This window comes from Pistacia vera, unplaced genomic scaffold (assembly GCF_008641045.1).
Source record: "Pistacia vera cultivar Batoury unplaced genomic scaffold, PisVer_v2 Contig425, whole genome shotgun sequence".
NCBI lineage: Eukaryota > Viridiplantae > Streptophyta > Magnoliopsida > Sapindales > Anacardiaceae > Pistacia > Pistacia vera.
The window spans coordinates 56,725-78,624 of NW_022196252.1; the positions used below are offsets into that span (position 1 = coordinate 56,725).

The window sequence follows — 21,900 nt, forward strand, 5'->3', positions numbered from 1 at the left end:
CTGTAACTCCAAAAAGACATTCTATGAATTGATTATAAAGCAGGATCTACTAAAGTTAACTTCAGTCTGGAGTTTGAAACCTGAAGTCCCTCTGCAATGCTCAAATATTGGCCTGGTTGATATTTGAGAACCTTGATGCTTGAAGTTGCAATTAGCACTGCTTGGTCACTATTGTTGTCAGCATCAAAATGATAATTTGTTTCCGCCATACATAAAAATATGCTATGCTGATGCTGCTTCACTTTTCTCTCCCAAAATTGGCAAGAAGTCTAAGAAATTGCAGCTTGCAGGGAGCCGTTCCTGATCTTAGCAGGATTCCAAGGCTTTACTATCTGTAAGTTGGAGTATTTCACTTTCAGTAGGATGCATTAACTCTTGAGTTTTGATTTATTTATTTCCATTCTAGATAACTACAAATGTATATATATATATATATAATATATATATATATTATATATATATATATATATATATATATATATATATATAATATATATATATATATATATGTATAATATATATATATATATATATATATATATATGTATATATATATATGTATATGTATAATGTATACTATATGTATATGTATGTATTATATATGTATGTATGTATATGTATATATATATGTATATGTATGTATGTATAGTATTAATGTATATATATTTATATTTATATTTTGGTGGCTTAGTTATTTGCATTTATCTTGAGATTACACAGCGGTGACTTGCAATTGGTTGAGTGATAATTGTTGTTATTTCTTATGTGATAGCCGATAGGTAGATAAAGATTAAAAATAGACAATGGCAACACTGGCTCTGGGTCTTCTTCACAATCTAGTAGAGGTAGGACTGTATATACATGGGCATGTTATTGAGGTGTAGATCCAAATGGAAGGAAGACATTAACATGTCTTCACTGTGGGAAAGTAACTAGAGGAGAGGTATTTTTAGAATGAAACACCATCTAGCCGGAACAAAGGGGATGTTGGTGCTTGTAAAAGTTCCTTTTGATGTTCAATACTCCATGGGAGAATCCTAAAAAACATTGGGATAAAGAGTAAAGAGAAGGTTGATTCTAGTAAGTATAATACTCCCTACGGTGCTTCCGTACATGTATTTGAGGGAGATATGTTAAATGAAGATAGTGAAGAATTTCGTCCATCAGAAATTCACATAAATGAGGTAGGTTTGGCAGTAAAAAACAAAGTACAATGCTAGACAAATCAAAGAGAAACAAATCTATTGTTGGTGTGACTATTTTGCTCCAAGGACAATTGGTGGATCTCAACCATCAATTAGAGTTGTTTAGCTGGAAAAGATGCGACGTGGAGAGCAGACATGGCTTTTGGAAGATTCTTTTATGATGCTTGCATCCCAATTAATGCTGTAAATTCAATTTATCTTCAGCCTTTGGTGGATGCTATAGCCGCAATTGGGCCTGGTTATAACACCCAAATTATCATGCTTTGCGTGTCAATTTGTTAAGAGATGCTAAGAAGAAGTGCAGCTTCTTGTTATAGTTATAGAAAGATTTGGAAATGTTGGATGTACCTAATGGCTATGGTTGGACTGATAATTCACATAGGTCATTGATCAATTTTATGGTGTATTGTCCTAAGGGAGTTTGTTTTGTGAAATCAGTTGATGCTTCAATGTTGTGAAGGATGCTGGGACATTGTTGAAGATGTTTGGAGGTAGTTTTATGGATTGGACCAAATAGTATTGTCCATTTTGTCTCAGACAATGGATCCAATTATGCGTCTGAAGATTATGTCTGAGAAATATTCCGAGTATACTTGGTCCACCCTGTGCAGCACATAGCATAAATTTGGTGTTAAAAGACATAGCGGAGATGGATCACATAGTTTATCTTGCGAGACGTGCACTGAGGTGACGAAGTTTATATATAATCATACATTTTGATAGCTTGGTTGAGGAAAAGACAGGTATATACTTTTAGCTCATGTTCTTGTCAAGTCAAACATAATATGCATTTTTATTATTGACTAACATCTATTATTTATCAATTGAACAGGGTTGGAAAGAAATTGTTCGTCTGGGTGCAACCCGTTTTGCTATAACTTTCATTGCAATGAGAAGCATTCATGAGCACAAACATGACTTCACAGCCATGGTGACAGATAGGTCATTTTGTCGATTCTCGATATGCAAAAAGTAATAAAGGCAACATATTATGACATAATTTTGGATAACGATTTTGGGATGATATGGGTAAGATATCCAAAGTTGTGAGTCCATTGAGGCGCTTGTTGGGATTGTGACTCAGATGAGAACCAGCAATAGGATATGTGTATGATGGCATGTACAGAGCGAAAAATGCAATTAAAAGTTGTTTAAGAATAAAAAGAAATTCTACAAGCCTTATACACGAATCATTAAGCTACGTTGGGATGGACATGGCGTCGTGATAACCATGCTGCGGCTTATTATTTGAATCCTGCCTTTAATATGACGAAGATCTTTTTGCCTCAAGCCAGAAGTTATGAGTGGTTTCCTTGATACATGACAGTAAAGCAAGTGCTTTCAATTTGAGCAAGACAAGGTTAATGGAAGAGAAGTAGATTATATTCAAATCGAGAGGAAAGCTTTTCTCGTGGGCTTGCTCTTGAAACCGCCAAAACCACACGTCCGGTACGTAATAGTTATAAAATTTATAAGTTCTTTTGTTTTTTAAGTCTAATTTATTTATTATGTTTAATTTTCAATTAGATGATGGTGGAGATCATTTGGGTATAGTACTCCAATTTTTAGAAGTTTGCAATAAAAATTCTTAGTCAAACTTCAAGCTCTTCTGGATGTGAACGAAATTGGAGTGTTTTTGAGCGCATACATACTAAAAAGAGGAATAGATTTGGCATCAAAGGTTGAATGATCTTGTTTTTGTTCACTATAACTTGCGTTTGCAAAACAGTATAAAACATGTCAATTACTCATTATCATCACTCTTATTGTTATTATCTATTATTTTCCTTCATATTTTAGTTGTCTGCTTTTAATATTCATTATGGTTTTTAGGAAGTTTACAAAGAATAAGTTTGGATCCTATTGATTTGAAGTATCGACAAAACTGAAGGTTGGATATTGTACGATGAAGAGGAGGAGGTCAGTGAACTTAATTATGAGGATTGGAGGACAAATGTTATATGAGAAGGATCTATTCCCACTGAGTTGCTGTCACCCTTCTTTTTATGATTCAACAGATGGTTCAAAAGGTTGGTTTCAATTATTTAAGCAACTTAGTATTTATTTAAATTAAATTACAGTTTTAACTAATGATTTCTATTTTTTACTTAAATTTTGTAGATGTATGATGATGATGATGATGATGATGATGATGATGGTGATGAATTTTTGATGGTAGTGTGTGAAGCTTAATCAACATGGAGACTGATTAAAGAAAAAACACTTGCATTAAATATTTTGTTATTAATTAGTATGTATTTTGACATTTAATATGTAAATACTAAATACAACATCATGTTTGGATTTAGATTTTGAATTGTTGTTAAATACTTAAATTATGCTAGGATTGTTGTTGAATTTGAACTTTGAATGATATTGGATTGGACAGTAATTATGTTGTTATTGTCTTATTAAAAAATAGAAATCTAAAAAAAAAAAGTTTTTTAAAAAATGTGTTGATGTCATCATGATGTGTGATGACATCACCGGTCCAACCGACGGTCCAACCGGTTGGACCGGTTGAACCGTGACCCGGCTAGCAGAGCGGGTTGCCTACTGGTCCGGTTTTTAAAACAATGGTTTTGATGCGGTTTTGTATGCCTTCAACGTTTGGGACACTAGAAGAGTTCCTTTCTTCTTATTTAATGAAAAAATATATGATGTTACACTAATAATTTTCGTTGTATAGGAATTTTTCTGCAATCCAAGTAATGGAACTTTTCTACAGCAACCGCAAGGTTTGTTGAATGATACCATTTGCTTTAGCTGTTGCACTATTTTAGCATAAGATTGTTGTTGTGACAAACGACCATTGTATGTGTTAGAGTAGGTATCCTAGAGCCAATCAATTATTGTAAAATTGATTCTGTAATAAATGTTTATTTATCAATAAAAGACATATTCTTCTATATTGTGTATGTAATGATATATGTCCTTAGAATAGTAGAACCATAGCAAGGGTATCAAGTGTTTCAAATCTAGATAGTGAGAACCCTATGATCACATATGGTGGTCATTTTAGAAACGTTTGTAGCCCTAGTATTATTCTGACCAAGGACACAGATAATATGGTAAGACTATTATAGTGTTGAACGACTCTGTCCAAAGGCAGTGATTGATCTCACTTGTCAAGGTTGTTTGCGACAACCTAGTGCAACCCATGAGTGCTTGCTAGAGGCAAGTTCATTGGATAGGCCTACCAGAGGATTCCATATGGATGGTAACCTCAGTGTCTATAGAATAAATCCTCTAATGGATGGTAGTGCATGTAATCTTTAAACTTGAGATCACTGGAGCGCCTTATGCACCAATTGGTGTAGTTTGACACTAGCCCAACGTAGTTCTATTCAAAGTTATCAATACGGTAGTGATTGGCTACATTGAGAAGTGTATCGAGACTATGGTGGATCAACAAAGGATTCATCAGTCCTAGGTACGGGAGAAGTTATCTTACTGGGTAGTTTAGGAAATGACAATGACACTAAATCTGTGGCTACAGTGAGATTGAGTTGATCCTCAATCCAATTTAATATTCATGTCATTGGTCTAGTAACTAAATACAAACATGTCAAAGATATCTGAGGTTGACACTATTTCTGTACCTCAGTCTCGATGAGATAACAGTTGATAAAATGATTTGATTGCACGGTAACCATACCATTGACAGGTTACGGGTTCACTAAATCCGAATCTATCGGGTGACCATGATGCCTTACTAGGGGCCAATCTTGGTCTGTGTGTAGTGAGACGATTAATTGGTATTAATCACGATACTACTCACTGCTGATATGATAAAGAGTCTATGGGTCACACACTTAGAAGATAATTTAAGAATCAATTTGTGGGAAATGTATTTTCGTCTTTTAGGACAAAATGATATTTTGGTAATTTTATAGTGCAATTAAATTGGTTGAGGTTGTTGTATGTATTTAATTTTAATATTAAAATTAAATTAGTGAGATTATATTTAAATATATCTTTGTATATATATATTTAAATGAATTATTATTATTAATTAAATGTTAATATTTTATTATATATTAATTGATTTTAATTATAATAATAATTAATTAATTAAAATACCATAAAGGGTGTGTTTGGTTGCAAGGGTGAACTTGGGTTGGAGGTCATGGCTATTCCTAAGTGGAATAGGGTTTTAATTGTTGCACTACATAAGTGCAACTTAAAATTAAAACAAGTATGAAATTATTCATTCAATTAAAACCTTAGCCATCCTATCTCTCTCTCTCTGAAGAAGAAAACTTTTCTTGTTATTCTTTCTTGATTTTTGAAGCCCTTGATTGTTGTAGCAAAATAATCAAGGGTTCTGCGGATTATCTTCGTGTGGAATTCCGTGAGTTCAATCATACTTTGGATCAACTGACAAAAAATTCCATGAACAGTAACCGCGAACAGTATCATGAACAGTGTTCCTGTCCGAAATCAGAGATATTCGAAGGAGTCTCCAAATGTACGTAAGTATTCTAATCCTTAAATGGATTTACGTTATACAGATTTTTGTTTATAAACATGTAAACGGTATAATCTATACTCGGATCTAGGCAAAGAAAGGTAATTGATTTACTGATTGAATTTTTATTTTCCGCTACGTATGGTAGATCAATTACTTACAGTATGTTGAGTATAACCACATATACCAATGTAATGGGGATAGTTGGATAGCTACTAATAAATGGTTGTGTTCGGGATTATGAATTTCCTAATGCCAGGAATAGCAACGAAAGAATCTAGATCCAGAAGATGTTTCATCTTTGATTATGATGAAGAGCGTGGTGAACCAATCCCCAAAACATTGGAATTTCAAAATCTTATACATGGCGAATCCAGCTCAAGGTAATTGTTAACTCTTTCTTCTTCTTTTAAATTGTTTTTATGATTTCATTTTGTTGTTGAATTGTATCACTTATATGTTCATATAACTCATAAGAAATCTAAGTTTTATTTTGAAAAAAAATTCAAACTAGACTTAATTCGTGATTAATATTTAAAATTAATGAAAATAAAATAAAAATATCAAATCAAATATTTACTATTGTTAATTTGTTATTGATGATGACCATTTGTCAAAATATTATAAAAAGCTTTGATAGTCCGTTGAAGTTAACTTAAGAGAAAATCTAATTCTTTATGAAGATATTTTCTAGATTTCCATTTTGATTGAAGTAAACTAAGATTAAGAAGAATACATTGAATTTAAGTAATAATACTAAATTATGAATTTTTATTATTATTATATATTATGAGAGATAAATCATTTTTCTATCATATTCAAATAACATGAATTTCAAGCTAGATATCATATCAAATTTTAAGCTTTATTTTAAAACTTATTATAATTTGCATCTATAATATAATTTCAATTTATATGCAAATTGGTTTTAAGTCGATCTACCTAATTGGTAATATTGGGTCCATATATTATCATATGCAGCGGGTCACATATGCTATGCGTATAGCACAAAATAGTAAAGTACATATGTTTAGTTAATATTTTACAATATATTAACTAGTATTGCACTATTAATCTCTTTTTTCCTATCTTTTAAATTAACTAAATAATATTCAATTCAGGCGATGGTTTTAGGTGAAAAACAGTTACATGAAAGCCTGAAATACAAAAAGATAAATTGTGAGGGTAAGGGATAGTATTTTTATTTTTTGAAAAATATTTGTTAAATTTTATTTGATGGATATAAATCAGTTAATAATATCTTGTAATTACAACGTATTTATATCTTGTAATTTACAATAAAGAAATAGATCTCGTGAAACAAATACATATCATGGATTCAAAATAACTTTCCTTCTAGTGGTAAATTATTATTATTATAAATGTTTTAAAAACGAACTCGGGGCTAAACTTGGCAAATAAGTCGGGTCCCGGGTTGACTGGTTTGATCCACCGGTCAAACCGGTGACATGTCCCCTAAAAAAAATTCAAATGTTTTAAATCGGCACACGTTACCATAGTCACTCTTTCTAACGCATGTTAGTGCGCATCGACATCGGCCTTCTTTCCCCTTTTTTCGACTATTTTCTCACTCAAAATCACCCTGGTCACCACTGTTGGAATCCCCGTCCTCTCTTCTTCAAAACCATACCTTTTATCCCCTCTCATCACTCGTTAATCTTCGGCAACGGATAACATGTTTTTTCGGCTGTCCGTTGCCAGATTTCGGCCGTTTTGAGCAACGAAATCTCCAACCACCACCTCCATTAGACTCACTAGCTATTCCCTTACAAAACCTCCAAAGTTCCCAAGCCATTCCACCCACCAATCGCCGGCAATCAGAAGCTAGGGTTTCATTGTTTCTTGGCCAAATTTTAGTGATTTCGGTGACTAAAACTTAATCAAACACTACCTCTCGACTCACCTTGATCCACCTTTCAAAATTACTAAAAGTCGTCGTTTTTGCGTGCCGAAAGTTGCCATTTTCTGCAATTTCATTCACCTAGTTTAAAAAAAAAAAACAAAAGAACGGTTGGACTAGCGGGTTGCTACAATATCCCCGGTCCAACCCCGGGTGAATCTGGGTCAAATAGGCCCCCCGGTTTTTAGACTCTCACGGCTCGATTCACCGTTGAATCGGTCGGGTCGGGCCAGGTTTTAAAACAGTGATTATTATTATTTATTATGATATACAAAGATTTTGTGGTCCTAAGTTTTCATTTGTTATACTACTTTTAAATTAGAGAAATAATCTTAGAATTTAATACGTTTATGTATTACTATTTTGGATGTTATTTGCAAACATTGTCTTAATTCATTCATGTTATTGAATCTTTAAAAGGCTTAAAATCATGAAGATATTTCCTCGAAATTTAGCGCTCCTAATCATTCCTTGTTGTTTATATCCAGAGAAATATTTCAATGAAGGTTCATTTTATTTAGATATATAAAGGTAGAGGTGGAACAAATGGGCTTGGTTAGGCGAGTCAACCCTAACCCAACCCACCTCAACTCGACCTGACCCGAATATACCCCACTGAGTGGGTTGGGCCTTCATGGGCCAACCCAGTGACCTAGCGGGTTATATTTTTTTTAAAAAAAACCAACCTACCGGGTTAGGGGTTTTCAACTCGTGGATCAACCCGGTGGGTTGGCCGTTGGCAGCCCGTCGTGTTGACTCTCGGGTTGGACAAAAAAAATAAATAAATTTTTTTTTTTTTTGGCAAAAACTCACTTTACCCTTGAAATATAACCGTTCTATAGCAGTTGGAGGGGTCTTTTTGGTTATTTTCTTTTCCCTTTTTTTTTTTTTTTTCTATAAATAGGGCCTAAACTCTCATATTTCCTCACATCCCAAATTCTCTCATGTTCTCTATTGAAATCTCTCAATCTCATTTTAAATTTTATTAGTTTTTGCAATTTTCAATTCATATTTCTTCTATATCCAGTTTTTTAGATATTTCCATCCCATCAATTTCGATGATGAAGAAAATTATCCTAGTCCCCCTGAATTTACTAACGTAAATGCAGTAGATTCAAATAGTCATACTTTCCCATTCATAGAATCCAATACACCTCATAATATTCCCCCCTTCCTCCCCCTACTGCTACAGCCCCCGGTGGTTTTAGAAGTCATCCTCACAATCGTCGTCCTCATCTAACTCCATCTCAAGCAGAAACGGGTTCATCAATTGAAGTTGGAATCGACAACAGGCACACATAAGACGTTTGGGAGCATTTCGATAAGTTTTACGAGACATAACATAGAGTTCAAGTGAAGAAAGCAAGATGCAAGTATTGTAGAAATATTTATAAAACTGATGCAGGTAATGGTATTAGTATTTTAAAAAGGCATGCTAGTAAACATATGAATCAACATGGAAATAGAGAAACCAATCAAACTCAAATAACTAATATGGGTACTACTTGGCATTATAATTCTGATGAATATAGGGAATAATTAGCTTTATATATTGCTATAACTGATCAACCTATTAATATGGCTGAAGATAAATATTTTGAAAGATTTATTAAAAATTCATTTTTTCCAAGATTTAAAAGTTATTCTAAAACTGCAACTAGAAATGATTTGATAAAATTGTTTAGGAAAATGAAATTAGAATTAAGAAAAAAAATGCATAGTTATCATGTTAGTGTGGCTCTAACCATCGATATTTGGAGTAGTAGAGCTAAACAAGATTATATTTGTATGACTAGTCATTATTTTGATAACGAATATAAATTAAATAAATCTTTATTGAGATTTAGATTAATAGATGTGGATCATAGTGGTCAACAAATTTATATTAAAATTGTTAAAGTTTTAAAAGATTATGCTATTGTTCACAAAGTGATAAGTTTAACTTTAGATAATGCCAGTGTTAATAGTAGAGTTATAGATTTTTTTAAAATAAATTTTCCTTTTTATGACAATTTGAAGTTTTTTCACCAATGTTGTGCATGTCACATTATTAATTTAATTGTGAAAAGTGATATGAAAAAAAATTAAAAATAATATTGATAGAATTAGGGATTCTTCAGCTTGGATTACTAGTAGTAATAGAAGAAGTGCTAAATTTCAAGATGCTTGTATAAAATCAAATATGTCTCCGAGAACTTTTGCATTAGACATGCCTATTAGATGGAACAATACTTATTTAATACTTGATTCATGTTTACCTTATGCAAATTTAATTAGTTATTTTGTATCAAATAATAGAGGTCCCCATTATTTGGTAGACAGTGATTGACATATAGCTCAAAAATTTCATTCTTTTCTTAAAAAATTTTATCAATCCACTTTAAAACTTTCTGGTGTTTATTATCATACTAGTCCATTGGAAATACATACAATTATAAAAATTTCATATTTATTTAAAAAAACATAAACAATGAAATTTTAGCAGGACCAATAAAGACAATGGAATTAAAATTTAAAAATATTTGAAACCCCCTCCTTTTCTGTTTTGTTTAGCTGCCATATTTGATCCTAGAATTAAATTAGCGGGTTTAGAAAATGGTTTAGACAAGTTAAGTGAAAATTTACGAGACGAAGCATATGCCAATCAACTAGGAGAGATAAGACAGTGTCTTGCAGAGGTATATTTACAATATGAAAACAGGTATGAGAACTAGCAAAGAGGCGAAATACCCGAGGAAGTAGCATCAGAAGACACAAATGAAGGCTACGACTCCTGGAATGCACTTAATAGACCGAAGATGACCCAAACCCGAAGCATAGCCTCCTCTTCAGAAGCATCAACAACAAATATATTGTCCTCCATGTAGCTACAAAGTGATGAGCTTCACCAATATTTGGGAACCCTCGACGTGCTACCAGTAGATCCACAACAAAGAGCCAACTTTGATATATTAGAATATTGGAAAACTAGAAAATGCATCTTTTTGGTATTATCGAGACTTGCCTTGGAGGTTTTCTTTGTTCCTGTCTCGATCGTCTCATCTGAACAAACATTTAGTGCAAGTGGAAGAATTTTAAAGGACATGAGGATTAAACCTTCACCAAAATTGATTGAAGTCCTCACATGTCTTCAAGATAGGGAACGGTCGCGCCATCAGGATCAATACGAGGTTGTCGACGATATTTTAATAGAATCATTTTAATTTTACAATTTAGATGATATAGATGAGGGAGGTCCTAGTCAACCCTCAAATTAGTTGTTTTATAAATTGTAACTTTATAATTTGTAAATTAACTGTTAATTATTGTACTCTTTTTTCCTTATCAAGTTTTTGTCCCAATTGAGTTTTTCTTGGCAAGGTTTTTAACGAGGCAATAATTGTTGTAATTTCTTATTTCTTATTTTATTTTTTTATAAATGAATAAATCTAATTTTTCTTATATTACAATTTAATTGTATTAATATTTGACATGTTAACAAAAAAAATTAATTTAATTGAATTATTGATATTTGAAAAGTTAACTAAAAAAATTACACAAAAGAAAAAAAATAAAAAAATTTCGGGCCAGCCTAGCCCATCTTGGACAAAAACCCACCAAGTTAGGGTTGGTGAGCTGGGCTAGGCCAACCCTTCTGGCCAAAGAGGCGGGCCTAACCTGACCCATAATTTTGCTTAACCCGCCACGGGCTGGGCTAGGCGGGTTAATTTTCCACCTTTATATAAAGGAATAATTTAAATTTCTTCAATTACGACTTTACCCTTAATAAAGTTGAATCTAACCCTAGTTAGTGTTTATTGTCCCCTTAATTGAAGGATTTGTAACTTTTGTTCTCCCATTGCAAAAGTTTGAAATTTTTTTAACCTAATTGATAATACCTTTATAAGTAAAGAAAGTAAGTTAATGGTGTGATTAATTAAGTACAGTAAAACCTCTCTATAATGATACTCTATATGGGAATAAACTGTACATAGTCATAAAAAATTTAATTCCCAATTTGGGATAGTTATAAATAAGAATAAGCTCTACATTATAATAGGTTATAATTTTTCTAATTCCCGTCTTAAGAAAAGTTGCCTCCATATAGTAATAATTATTTGTATATTGCAAAAAAAAATATGTTATGTACATTAAAGGTTTAAGATGAAATAAAATATTTATTTAAAGTTGTTTGAGACAATGATTTATGCTTTAGAGTTGTTATTACATCTTTTAACTTGCGGGCAGATTACTCGCTAGCATGAACATCTTCTTGTTGAAGTCAAATATTTCTAGTTTCTCAAGTATGTTTAGAGCTTCTTGGCACAAAACTTTTTGTATTTCCGCACTATTATTATCATGATTATTTCCTTTATTTTATTGTCTAATTGTAGTAATGATTTCTTTTTTAGTTAAATCATATATGACTTATTGCTCATTTGGATGATTGAGAAGGACATTAATATCCATTCGATTAGTGTAATAAAGTTGCCGAATCTGATCACTAAATTCTATAATGACTCTTTGATTCTCATCATCCACTTTATTTGTAACTTGCAATTCATCGACATCGGGGATCCTAATTTGATAATGANTGACTTCTTTAAAATCAAGTGAGGACCATCTATTAACAGGAGTAATGGAGGGTGAAGAAATATCGGACACATCATCAGAACAGATGTCAGAGTCAAACCCATAATCATCAGGAACAACATCTATGGGAGTTTCATCAAATCCAATCAGTCTGGCTTCCATCTTGCAACAATATTTTAAAAACTCCTCCAAAGGTATAGACTTGGGCTGTAACCTTTTGCCTGCAGATCCATAATCAATGAAATTCAAGTTGATGATTCAATCGGAAACGTTGCAATGGATGGGCGTTGACTCAGCATGACTGACAAATAAAGTTTGGTGATGATTAATACAACTAAATAATAAGTTACAAAACACCAGCTTGGCCACAGATTTTTCAGATGTTAGCTACACAGAATATGTTAAGAAACAAATCCCAGAATGTCCTAATACCAGCATACTATTTGTACATTAATTAATACTAGTAGAACTTGTTTTAATAGGAGAAAAGATGTTAGTATTCAAACACTAAAATTCACTTATGCCAGTACCACTTGATTCATCTCTTTTACGGACATTCTTTCAATCCAAGCATATTTTGAAAGATCAATACACACATTCACTGACAAACAAAGAGCATCTGATACATCAATTGGTAGTGCAGTCTAGTTACCATATTGTGGTATGATTTTTCTTAAGTGCAAGTTAACATGAAATTTCTTGTTTATCCAATGTGAACCGAGAACAAGTAAACTGTGCTACAATCAATATTCTTTTCGAAGGGTGTCAAATATAAGTAATCATCACAAGAGGCATACTAATTTCATGGGGATCAGACAGCATGTGTGCAACAAACCAGAGAGATATCAGCATACAGCTTTTACCTTCAACTCTGTGAGGAGTTTTTGTAAAGCAATCCTAATAGCATCTTTTTTTTTTTTTTTTGGATTAGAGGCAGCAATGCAAAGCTGTAGATCTCTCCCAGTTACTTTTCCCTCAACTAAAAATGTTGTCGCCTTTTTTTCTGGCTGGAAACTGCAAGTTCAAGTCATAATATTGGCAAACTTCCTGTAGTTCCGTAATAGGATTTAGCTGCATGCCGGAAAAGCTCATGACTGGTTCAAAAAAGGATAGCATTATTTTCCACACTGTGCTCAAATTAAACCCAGAGTCAAGGAGGATGCCACCCATACAAGATTCTACCAAGTCACCAAGAGTCTGAATCAACAGATGAAACCATGTTGAAATTTATAAGTTAAAACTTAAAAAATAACAATTGCCGAGGATATCTAGGTTAATTTTTACACTCCCCTTTTTTGTTNCGGTAATGGTCTTAAACAAAACGACCCCGTTTTGGCTTGAATATACTTAAGTGAAACGGCTCCGTTTTTGGCTTCACAATACTTTCAGTCTCCACCTTGAAGCCAACTTTATTCCTTTTAGTGCAGTAAGCTATTCCATATTTCTTCTCAGCTCTGAAGGGCAGTATTTACTTAATGTGAAGCAGGTTCAAGCAATGCTTCAACTTGGTTGTGGTCACCACTTTTGTTCCCATATCTGCCGGATTATCTTCAGTGGGTACCTTCAACAGATTTATCTCTTCCTTTGCAATCAAGTCTCTGACAAAGTGATGCCTTACATCCACATGTTTAGTTCGTTCGTGATACACTGGGTTCTTGCTCAAATGAATGGCACTTTGACTATCAGAGTAGACTGTTGCTGTGCCATTCAACAGATCAGCTTCTTTCAGGATTCCTTGCAACCAAGTTGCTTCCTTGAATGCATCTGAAACTGCTACATACTCAGCTTCAGTAGTGGATAATGCAACCAGAGGTTGCAACTGAGCTTTCCAACTAACACAGTTGCCTCCCAGTGTGAAGTAATAGGCAGTTGTGGACTTCCTAGAGTCTCTATCACCTGNTCCCTTCAATTAATTTCCTCGATGATGGAGAAGTTTTTAAAAACTTCACATAATTGTTTATAGCCTCGGAGAAGCCACTTGAATTAAACATAAGAAAGTTGTGCAAGGACCGATCCACGGCAACATTTGCAAAGGCCTTATTGTTCAATAACACTGATCTCAAATCTGTCAACTGACCAGGCTTCAACTTTGGGTAGGTCGAAAAAAGATACAAAGTAATTAAGTAATCCAAGACTGCATCTCCAAGGAACTTCAATCTCTGGAGAAAACCATTAAAGTATTACACATAACAGCATCATCAACATAAAATGTCAAGCTAGTCAGACAGGCAAGACATGATATCTAGAATATTAAATCAAGACACACTACCAGAGGAGAGAAAAGTTACAGTGCATAGCTGATAGCTGCCTCCACCATGTTGGGTGTAAGAAGGATGCAAAACTGCCTGTAAAAGCAAGCCTTTATGGAGAAACTGATATCCTAACAAATTGTCAAGGGCAGGCATATCCACAGAAGGAGTCAGCGACAAGTAGCTTTGGCTTGCCAAGCAAGCATTAGTAACTTGTGAACCTTCAAACTTCATTTGTATACCAATCCATATAAGAAATGCAGTTGCAGCTTTGAAGCCACAATCAACTATGAATGCTCCAACAAGGGTTTCAACAACGTCAGCAATTGTTTTCTTATGTAACCAGTGGTGACCTTTGCTACATCTGATTTCACCAGAATTTGCATCATCTGCTGCATGACCTTTTTTTTAGAATGAATTTTTTTTCTGTTTCCTTCCTACAAATTTTAGTGCAACGACAGCCCAAAGCAAAGAATTGGCAGGGATCAAATGGTTGATCACGTATATATACCTATAACAGAAGTAAGTTACAAGTACTTCGATTGTAAAATCCAATTTACACATACTTAAGTTTACCGCCTAGTCGAAATTATTCCATTCCGTGTAGACTAACCATCAACTCCGAAACCTTAAGTTTATGCAGAAAGGACCAGTAATCATATTTAAACTCCGATACACTCCCTCATGGTCAAATTTAATTAATGGTATGTTACATGGACTCAAACATAAACCTCTGCTATATCCTAATAAGTTCTTTCAGGATTTAAACACAAGATCTCTCAATCAAATTAATAGACTCTACCATGTTGAGTAACCATTCATACCAAAAGCTTAGGCTTATAGGAAAACCAACAATAATATTCAAATTGTAACACTGCTGTTGTAAGTAGAAAATCAAAAGACTTATTCATGGACACATAGATACTTAATCTTATACTTAAGAGACAGTATGGTTGACACTGTTTGTAGTCAGTATTCAGTAGTTTGCAGACCTTGCAGAATCACGTAACACCACCAGAAATTGTTAAGGTAACCACAAAAAATAAGAAAATCAAATAGTAATAAAAATCCACAATGGAATACTATAATGAATAAATTAGTGTTCTCAAGGAGAACGGCAGAAAACTAAATAATTAGAATCAAGAAATCAGTTTTGATGCTAAAAGGGATTACTAGTCGTGCTCCCCAAACTCCGAGATTTTCCAAACAGTACATCAAGTTATCATGCAATCTGTTGATGTGCTTTTTTATATTCCGAAGACTTTGAACATCATGTCTCTCCCTGCTAAGTGTTGATAGGCACTGCTCTTACAACAAAGCATTAGCGACAAGTAAAAAGCTTGTTTCAATGAGAAGATAGAACAAAATAACCAGCTACAACTATATACCTCGCCTTTTATCTCTGAAAGTTCTTTAGCATAAATCATGCATGTAGGAGCTAGAACTGCCACTTACAACAGGACCATATGGATATACTTTTACAACAGGTGATGCTACAAATCTTTTCAGATCTAACTTATCTTCAACTGAATACACCTACAAGATAGAGGTAAAAGATTCAGAGGTCAACAATGGAAAACTTGAGCAACTAGATTAGTATAATTACATGATTTGCTACAATGAAGTCCAACAATGCCTAGCTATAAGCACGTAAATAGAATTTGGATGGAAATTGAAAATCACATTTAGAACAAGTTCCATTTTAAAAAGCTTAAAATGAGTGATTGTACATATCAAATTTAAGACAGAAAGTATTAAAGATCTATATATATCAGTTTACACTCCAGTATAAAGATCTTTACAAAAAAGAGATGCAAGGATCTTTTGGAGAACAATAAAAGAGCTCGCTTAATATCATCAAAATTACCTTTACCCTTCATTTTATAATTTTTTTTTTTTTTGTTGGTGCAGGGCTTATCAGAGGAATGCTTGACCAAGACGTTAGCCTTCACCATGGGACAAACAACATATGGACATGTGGCGGACAGATCTTTTAGAGCATTCATAAGGTTGTAAAAATACTTATTCAACCATTCATATGACTAATCAGCAAAGTTTGAGGTTTTATGCAAGCTGCATTAGAAATTGTCTGCTAATATAAATGATATTCATACACTGCTACCAAGCAACACGAAATCCGAAATCTAAATAGATATTTACTTTTATTACAGTTTAATAATCAGTAAACATTATATTTACTTTTATTACAGTTTAATAATCAATAAACAGTAATTTTAACGCATAGATTTTGTTGCACAGGGCAACTATGACTCGTTCCAAATCCCATGAGATCTAAGGTAAACAACCAGAGAAGAGGGGTAGATGAATAAAATGTTAGAAAATAAGTCTAAATGGGTTAGTAGGACTGATACAACTCAGCTGATAAATTGTCAGACCGGCCAAGGTTGAGTGTGCATCAATGCACAATAGCATCGATATGCCGGGCTAGACTTGGTGTACGTCTAACTGTACCACAATCCACAAGCCACAGAACACCTCAGTGCTAGTAAGCTAGATGGAAAACCTAAAAGAATAAGTATAATGTACAATCTTGTCAAATGTACAGTGAAAAGATAAAAAGAAAAATATATATTTGAACTCAGCAAACAGCCACACAATATTTCAAGGCCCAAGGCAAAGACCGTGTATATTTGTAGAGCAGGGATGCTTCCAGGGATTGAACAACAGCACAAAAACAATTCTATGCTCCAGAGAAGACATTTATAATTGAGCTTGGGCACAGTTAGTTAACAACACTGGCCTCAAAAACAATAAGAATTTCATAAATCTAAGTTACATCCAAATACACAGTTTCTACGACTCACCTTAGCATCGAGTATATATTCAAGACTATTAATGCTTTTGGGTAAATTTGCTTGATTCGAAGCACCTGAAAGAGTAACATATACGCATGAAGAAACTATGAAACCAAGTAACTGCTACTTTACAAACCCATACTATATGGCTACTAAGTTTGACAGCCAATAGAAAGACCAGTCCTAGATACAGGTTATATGACATGGGAATCCAAGTATCCAAAAATTATTCAGAGTAATTTTATCACGCCGTACATTATGTTTTACTTTTTTCTTAAAAAAATGGATTCATAAAGAAACAAGGAGTCATATGCAAAGACAATATTCCACCATAAACCATCCCATATAAATGACAGGAGGAATTCATCATAGGTCTGTCAGAAAAACCCTAGGACATAAAGTATTGCAGGCTGACAATTTGGAGCAGATGTATTGTCTAGTTTTTTTTTTTTTGAAATCAAATGAGTTATATTCATTCAAAAGGATCGACTAAGGATCCAATACAATTTGGAACTTCTTCAAGTTCAACCAGTACATCATCGATGGTTAAAGCATTTTTAGCTAAAGTATGAGCAATCACATTAGATGCTCTTTTAACATGATGAACCGAAAAAGTGATAAAATTCCTGGAAAGCACCCTAGTGTCCATAGAAATAAGACCAGCTTGGCCCCCCCCAATTCTCTTCATCCCTAAGGAGATCATTGACTACTTGGAGAGCATCCCCTTCCAGGATTATTTGGTTGATCCCAATATCTGCTGCTAGAGTGACTGCTTGAAGAGCTGCGAAAGATTCAGCCACGTGTGCATCTGGCAGCATGGTTTTTTTCATTCTCATAGTCGCCAGAAATCTACCTTGCCAGTCCCGAATTGCAATTCCAACCCCAATTGTGCCTTTTTCTTTTCTCACACTTGCATCCCAGTTAACTTTGAAGATACCTTCAGGTGGTGGCTGCCATCTAGGTGAACTGGGATCCGAATTCAGCGGGTGCGCCTTTGGAGAGGTCTTTGATTGAGTCAAGGAATTTAACATGTCCAGTTTTTGAGTTGCTTGGTGAATGAGCTGGGATGGAGTAGACAAATAATGTTTGAAAATAAACTCGTTCCTCCTTTGCCAGATTTTTGAGACCACCACACCAAATTCAGCTAAATACTTTTCCTCAAGTTTGGACAGCAATACCATAACGAGCTCTCTGAAGTCAGTGAAATTGTTGTTCATCTTTTGAAAGATTCGGGAACAGCTTGACCAAATATCCTTGGCAGCCACGAAGCCCCATAAAGCATGCAAGACATCTTCTTCTTCTAAGCAACAGAAGGTGCAAAAAGATTCCTCAATCACTCTTTTCTTGACAAGGTTACACTTGGTTGGAAGAATGTCTTGGCAAGCCTTCCACAAAAATAATTTCTCGGCATTAGTAATGGGAAGCTTCCATAGCTTCTTCCACTTTTTATTATCATTAGCTGCAGAAGAGGATTGGCCTCGGGATGAGATTTGTATTGTCTAGTTGATTGCGTACAAGAACTCCTAGACTTCTCAACTATATAGTTATACTACAAACTCTAAAGAGAATGGATAAGCTATGCATTTATGGCCTGTGAATAGCAAAGAGTCCGTTACATTGCTGTTTCTAGTTATCATTCTCTTCTCACAATTAAATCTCAATCTTCATTTAATCTTTGTCTCATATTTTCATGCCTCCTAGGGATCTTAATAATAGATGGCTCAATTGTGCGAATAAGCTTTTCCAATGCAAGTAAAATTTTCTCGTATCTGTTGTCAAGGCAATCATATTGCAAATTCATTAGCTAATATTGGTTATGATAGCTTCAAAGATTAGAAAGAAGAAAGAATTTCAATATTTTCCCTTATCCTATTCCTATAATTTCCAAAATACACATTTGTTTTACTGTACTGAAAATACTATTATATTTTATTCGATCATTTTTTAAATCCCCTAAGTTTGTTAATTTAACTAAACACCCCAAAAAAAAATTTAGAAATTGACAAAAACATCCCCACCACCCACATTTGCCAGATTTCAACCACCAACACCAGAAGGTGACCGGAATCTGGTACAATGGCGCACTACTGGCTGGATCTAGCCGGTAGTACGTCGATATAGTCTTTTCCAGCTAGATCTACAACCAAAGATCTAGCCGTTGACGGTCAGATCTTTGGCCTTAGCTAGTTGTCAATGACAGCTAAGATATGGTCGTCGTTGACTATCAACAGCAGTCATATCTTTAGCCGTCAATGGTCAGATCTAATTGTAGATCTGACCTTTTTCGACCAGATCTACAGTAGATCTAGTTGGAAAAAGTCATTTCAACGCACGACTAGTCATATCCATCCGGTTGTGTACCGATACGGCGAATCCGACCACCCTCCGGCGGTGGTAGCCGGCTACCAGTATTTAAGGGGTGGGTGGGTGTTTTTGTAATTTTTAATGTTTTTATTACAGAGGTGTTTAATAAATTAATAAATCTAAAGAGTGTTTTTGTTCATTTTCAAATCTTATCTCGTTATTCCCACCTAACTCTTAACATTTCAAAAATACTATTCTAAATGCTAAAACAAACACACCCCTAGGAGTCCTCATGCTTTCAAGATTTGAAAGTAAAAGAAAAAAGATCCACATTAACTCTAAGAAAACTCCTCATTTAAACTTGACCTTCCAACAAAAATGCATACATGCACACAAATTTTCAAACAATTAAAACTCTAAAGCTCAGGAGAAAAAGGGGACATGTGTTACCTTTCCCTACAACTGGAGATGCAGTCATGCCAAATATTCGAGGCATTTTCATCTCTTTAGGTTCATAGAACTCCTACACAATTATGAAGATAATCTACGTCAAGAGATTAAAGTACACTGAGTGCAAAGATGCTTGCAGAAATTTTTATGTAAGAAAAATAAACATGAATATATATGCCATCACTTTCATTATTTGAGCCTAAGGATGATTGCTTTTGACTTGAGCATGACGGCACTCATCAAAGATCAGAAGAGCAATTAACTCCATCTGATAAAGCGATGACAAAAGCTATGAAATAGTATTTGGGGCTCATTACAAGAACCTGCACAAAACAGTCAGCAAAAACTAAAATTTAAAATGGAACAAATTGCATTCAATGAACTTGATAAGACAGACTGACTCACAATTATTGCATACCAATCTTTGAAATTTTAAACTTAAGGAAGAACAATAAAACTTGAATCGCACGAATTTTTAAGTTAATATCAACCACAAGAGAAGTCAAGATCCAGGAAACAAGTTACCTCATATTTTTCAATCCTTTTTTCCCAATTATGAGGGTTCTTGACGTGTGTAGAGCCTCCACAAAAGATCCCCACCTTCAAATCAGTAGAGTCTTCTATAACCCTCGCTTGCTACAAAAAACAAATAAACCAAACGGTAAACCAAACATAAAGTTAATACTAAGATGGGCATGCAGCTTTATCTTCAATTTTAAATTACAAAACACACCACCAAAAATCAGCTTAGGCATAAAGATTTATCCTATGTTTAAACATTGCTCAAATTGTCTACAAGATGAAGAAACTCAACTGGTGAACAAGTGCAACAGTAGGCGCAAGAAACACACATGTGCTCTTCTGGGGTTTAGGTATCAAATGAGACAGCTCGTGTATGAGCAGCATGGCAATGTGGGTTTTGCCACAACCTGTCCCCAAACATACAATTATGTGTTGAAAAATGGCTTTTAGCAAAATCACATGGGGTAGAAGTGATAATGGAGAAAGGTTTAGGAACTTATATGTAATAGGCCAAAAAAAGTTTGTTTGTCCCACATTGATTAAGATTGAAAAGTGAGAAACTTTTGGAGCCTATCTATGAGGACCCAAATCATTGTTATTAGGTATCCCAAGTTGTAATTCCATTATACTTCTTTTGTTTAGGGTTCTTTCTTTAAGGACCCTTTAGTTTGAAGATTTGTTGTATCTCCCATTTGTTTTGGGTATTTGTTGTATTGCCCAAAAGTTTGTAATATTGTTTGGAGATAGTGGAGTTTTCTTTTGCAGCGCCCGAGGACGTAGGTTTCAATACCGAACCTCGCTAATTCCTGGTATTCTTTATTTTTGCATTAAATTTTGGCTATTTATTTATGCTTTACTACTTGTTATTATTATATTCGATAGCTAGCATTAGAGTTTATGTTTTCGTTGCATAACAAGTGGTATCAAAGCCTAGGTTTAGGACAGTGAGTAGCTATTTGTATGGTTATATGCATGTCTAAGAAAATTCTGTCAAAAAGACGATAAAAGTTTAAGGAGACTGGATTTTAAGTGAGACTATTTGTGACCCCTCCATTGTTTCCTGGGAATTTTCCTGGTGCGTATTTAATCATTTCAGCACTTACTACTTCCTTATGCTATTGTTCATTTGTTGGTTAGCTATTGAATATACTAATTTGTGGAGCTTGGTTATTGTGAATTTTGTTTACCAAGCCAATTGAGTAAGGCATAATGGCATCATCGTCCCATGATTCATCATCTGAGGTATCATCGTCCGAGGATTCATCATTTGAGGTATCACCATCCGCGGCACCACCATCCGTGCCAGTAAAGATGATAACGGTTTCAAATGCAAAAATTGATGTTGAAAAATTTGATGGTCAAAATAATTTTGGCTTGTGGCAGAGTGAGG

At 34.1% G+C, this 21,900-nt stretch overlaps 1 protein-coding gene across 1 annotated transcript; it reads right to left on the reverse strand.

Moving 5' to 3' along the window:
• Window positions 1-5,565: 5,565 nt before the first annotated feature.
• On the reverse strand, window positions 5,566-21,134 carry LOC116143059 (dicer-like protein 4). The gene is given in 15 exon segments (XM_031428480.1): window positions 5,566-5,638; window positions 12,198-12,376; window positions 13,024-13,155; window positions 13,157-13,364; window positions 14,063-14,328; window positions 14,458-14,808; window positions 14,810-14,929; window positions 15,874-15,954; window positions 17,945-18,534; window positions 19,989-20,061; window positions 20,173-20,277; window positions 20,279-20,311; window positions 20,514-20,620; window positions 20,798-20,953; window positions 21,095-21,134. Coding segments are annotated over 15 exon segments (2,514 nt in total).
• Between the last annotated feature and the right edge of the window lie 766 nt (window positions 21,135-21,900).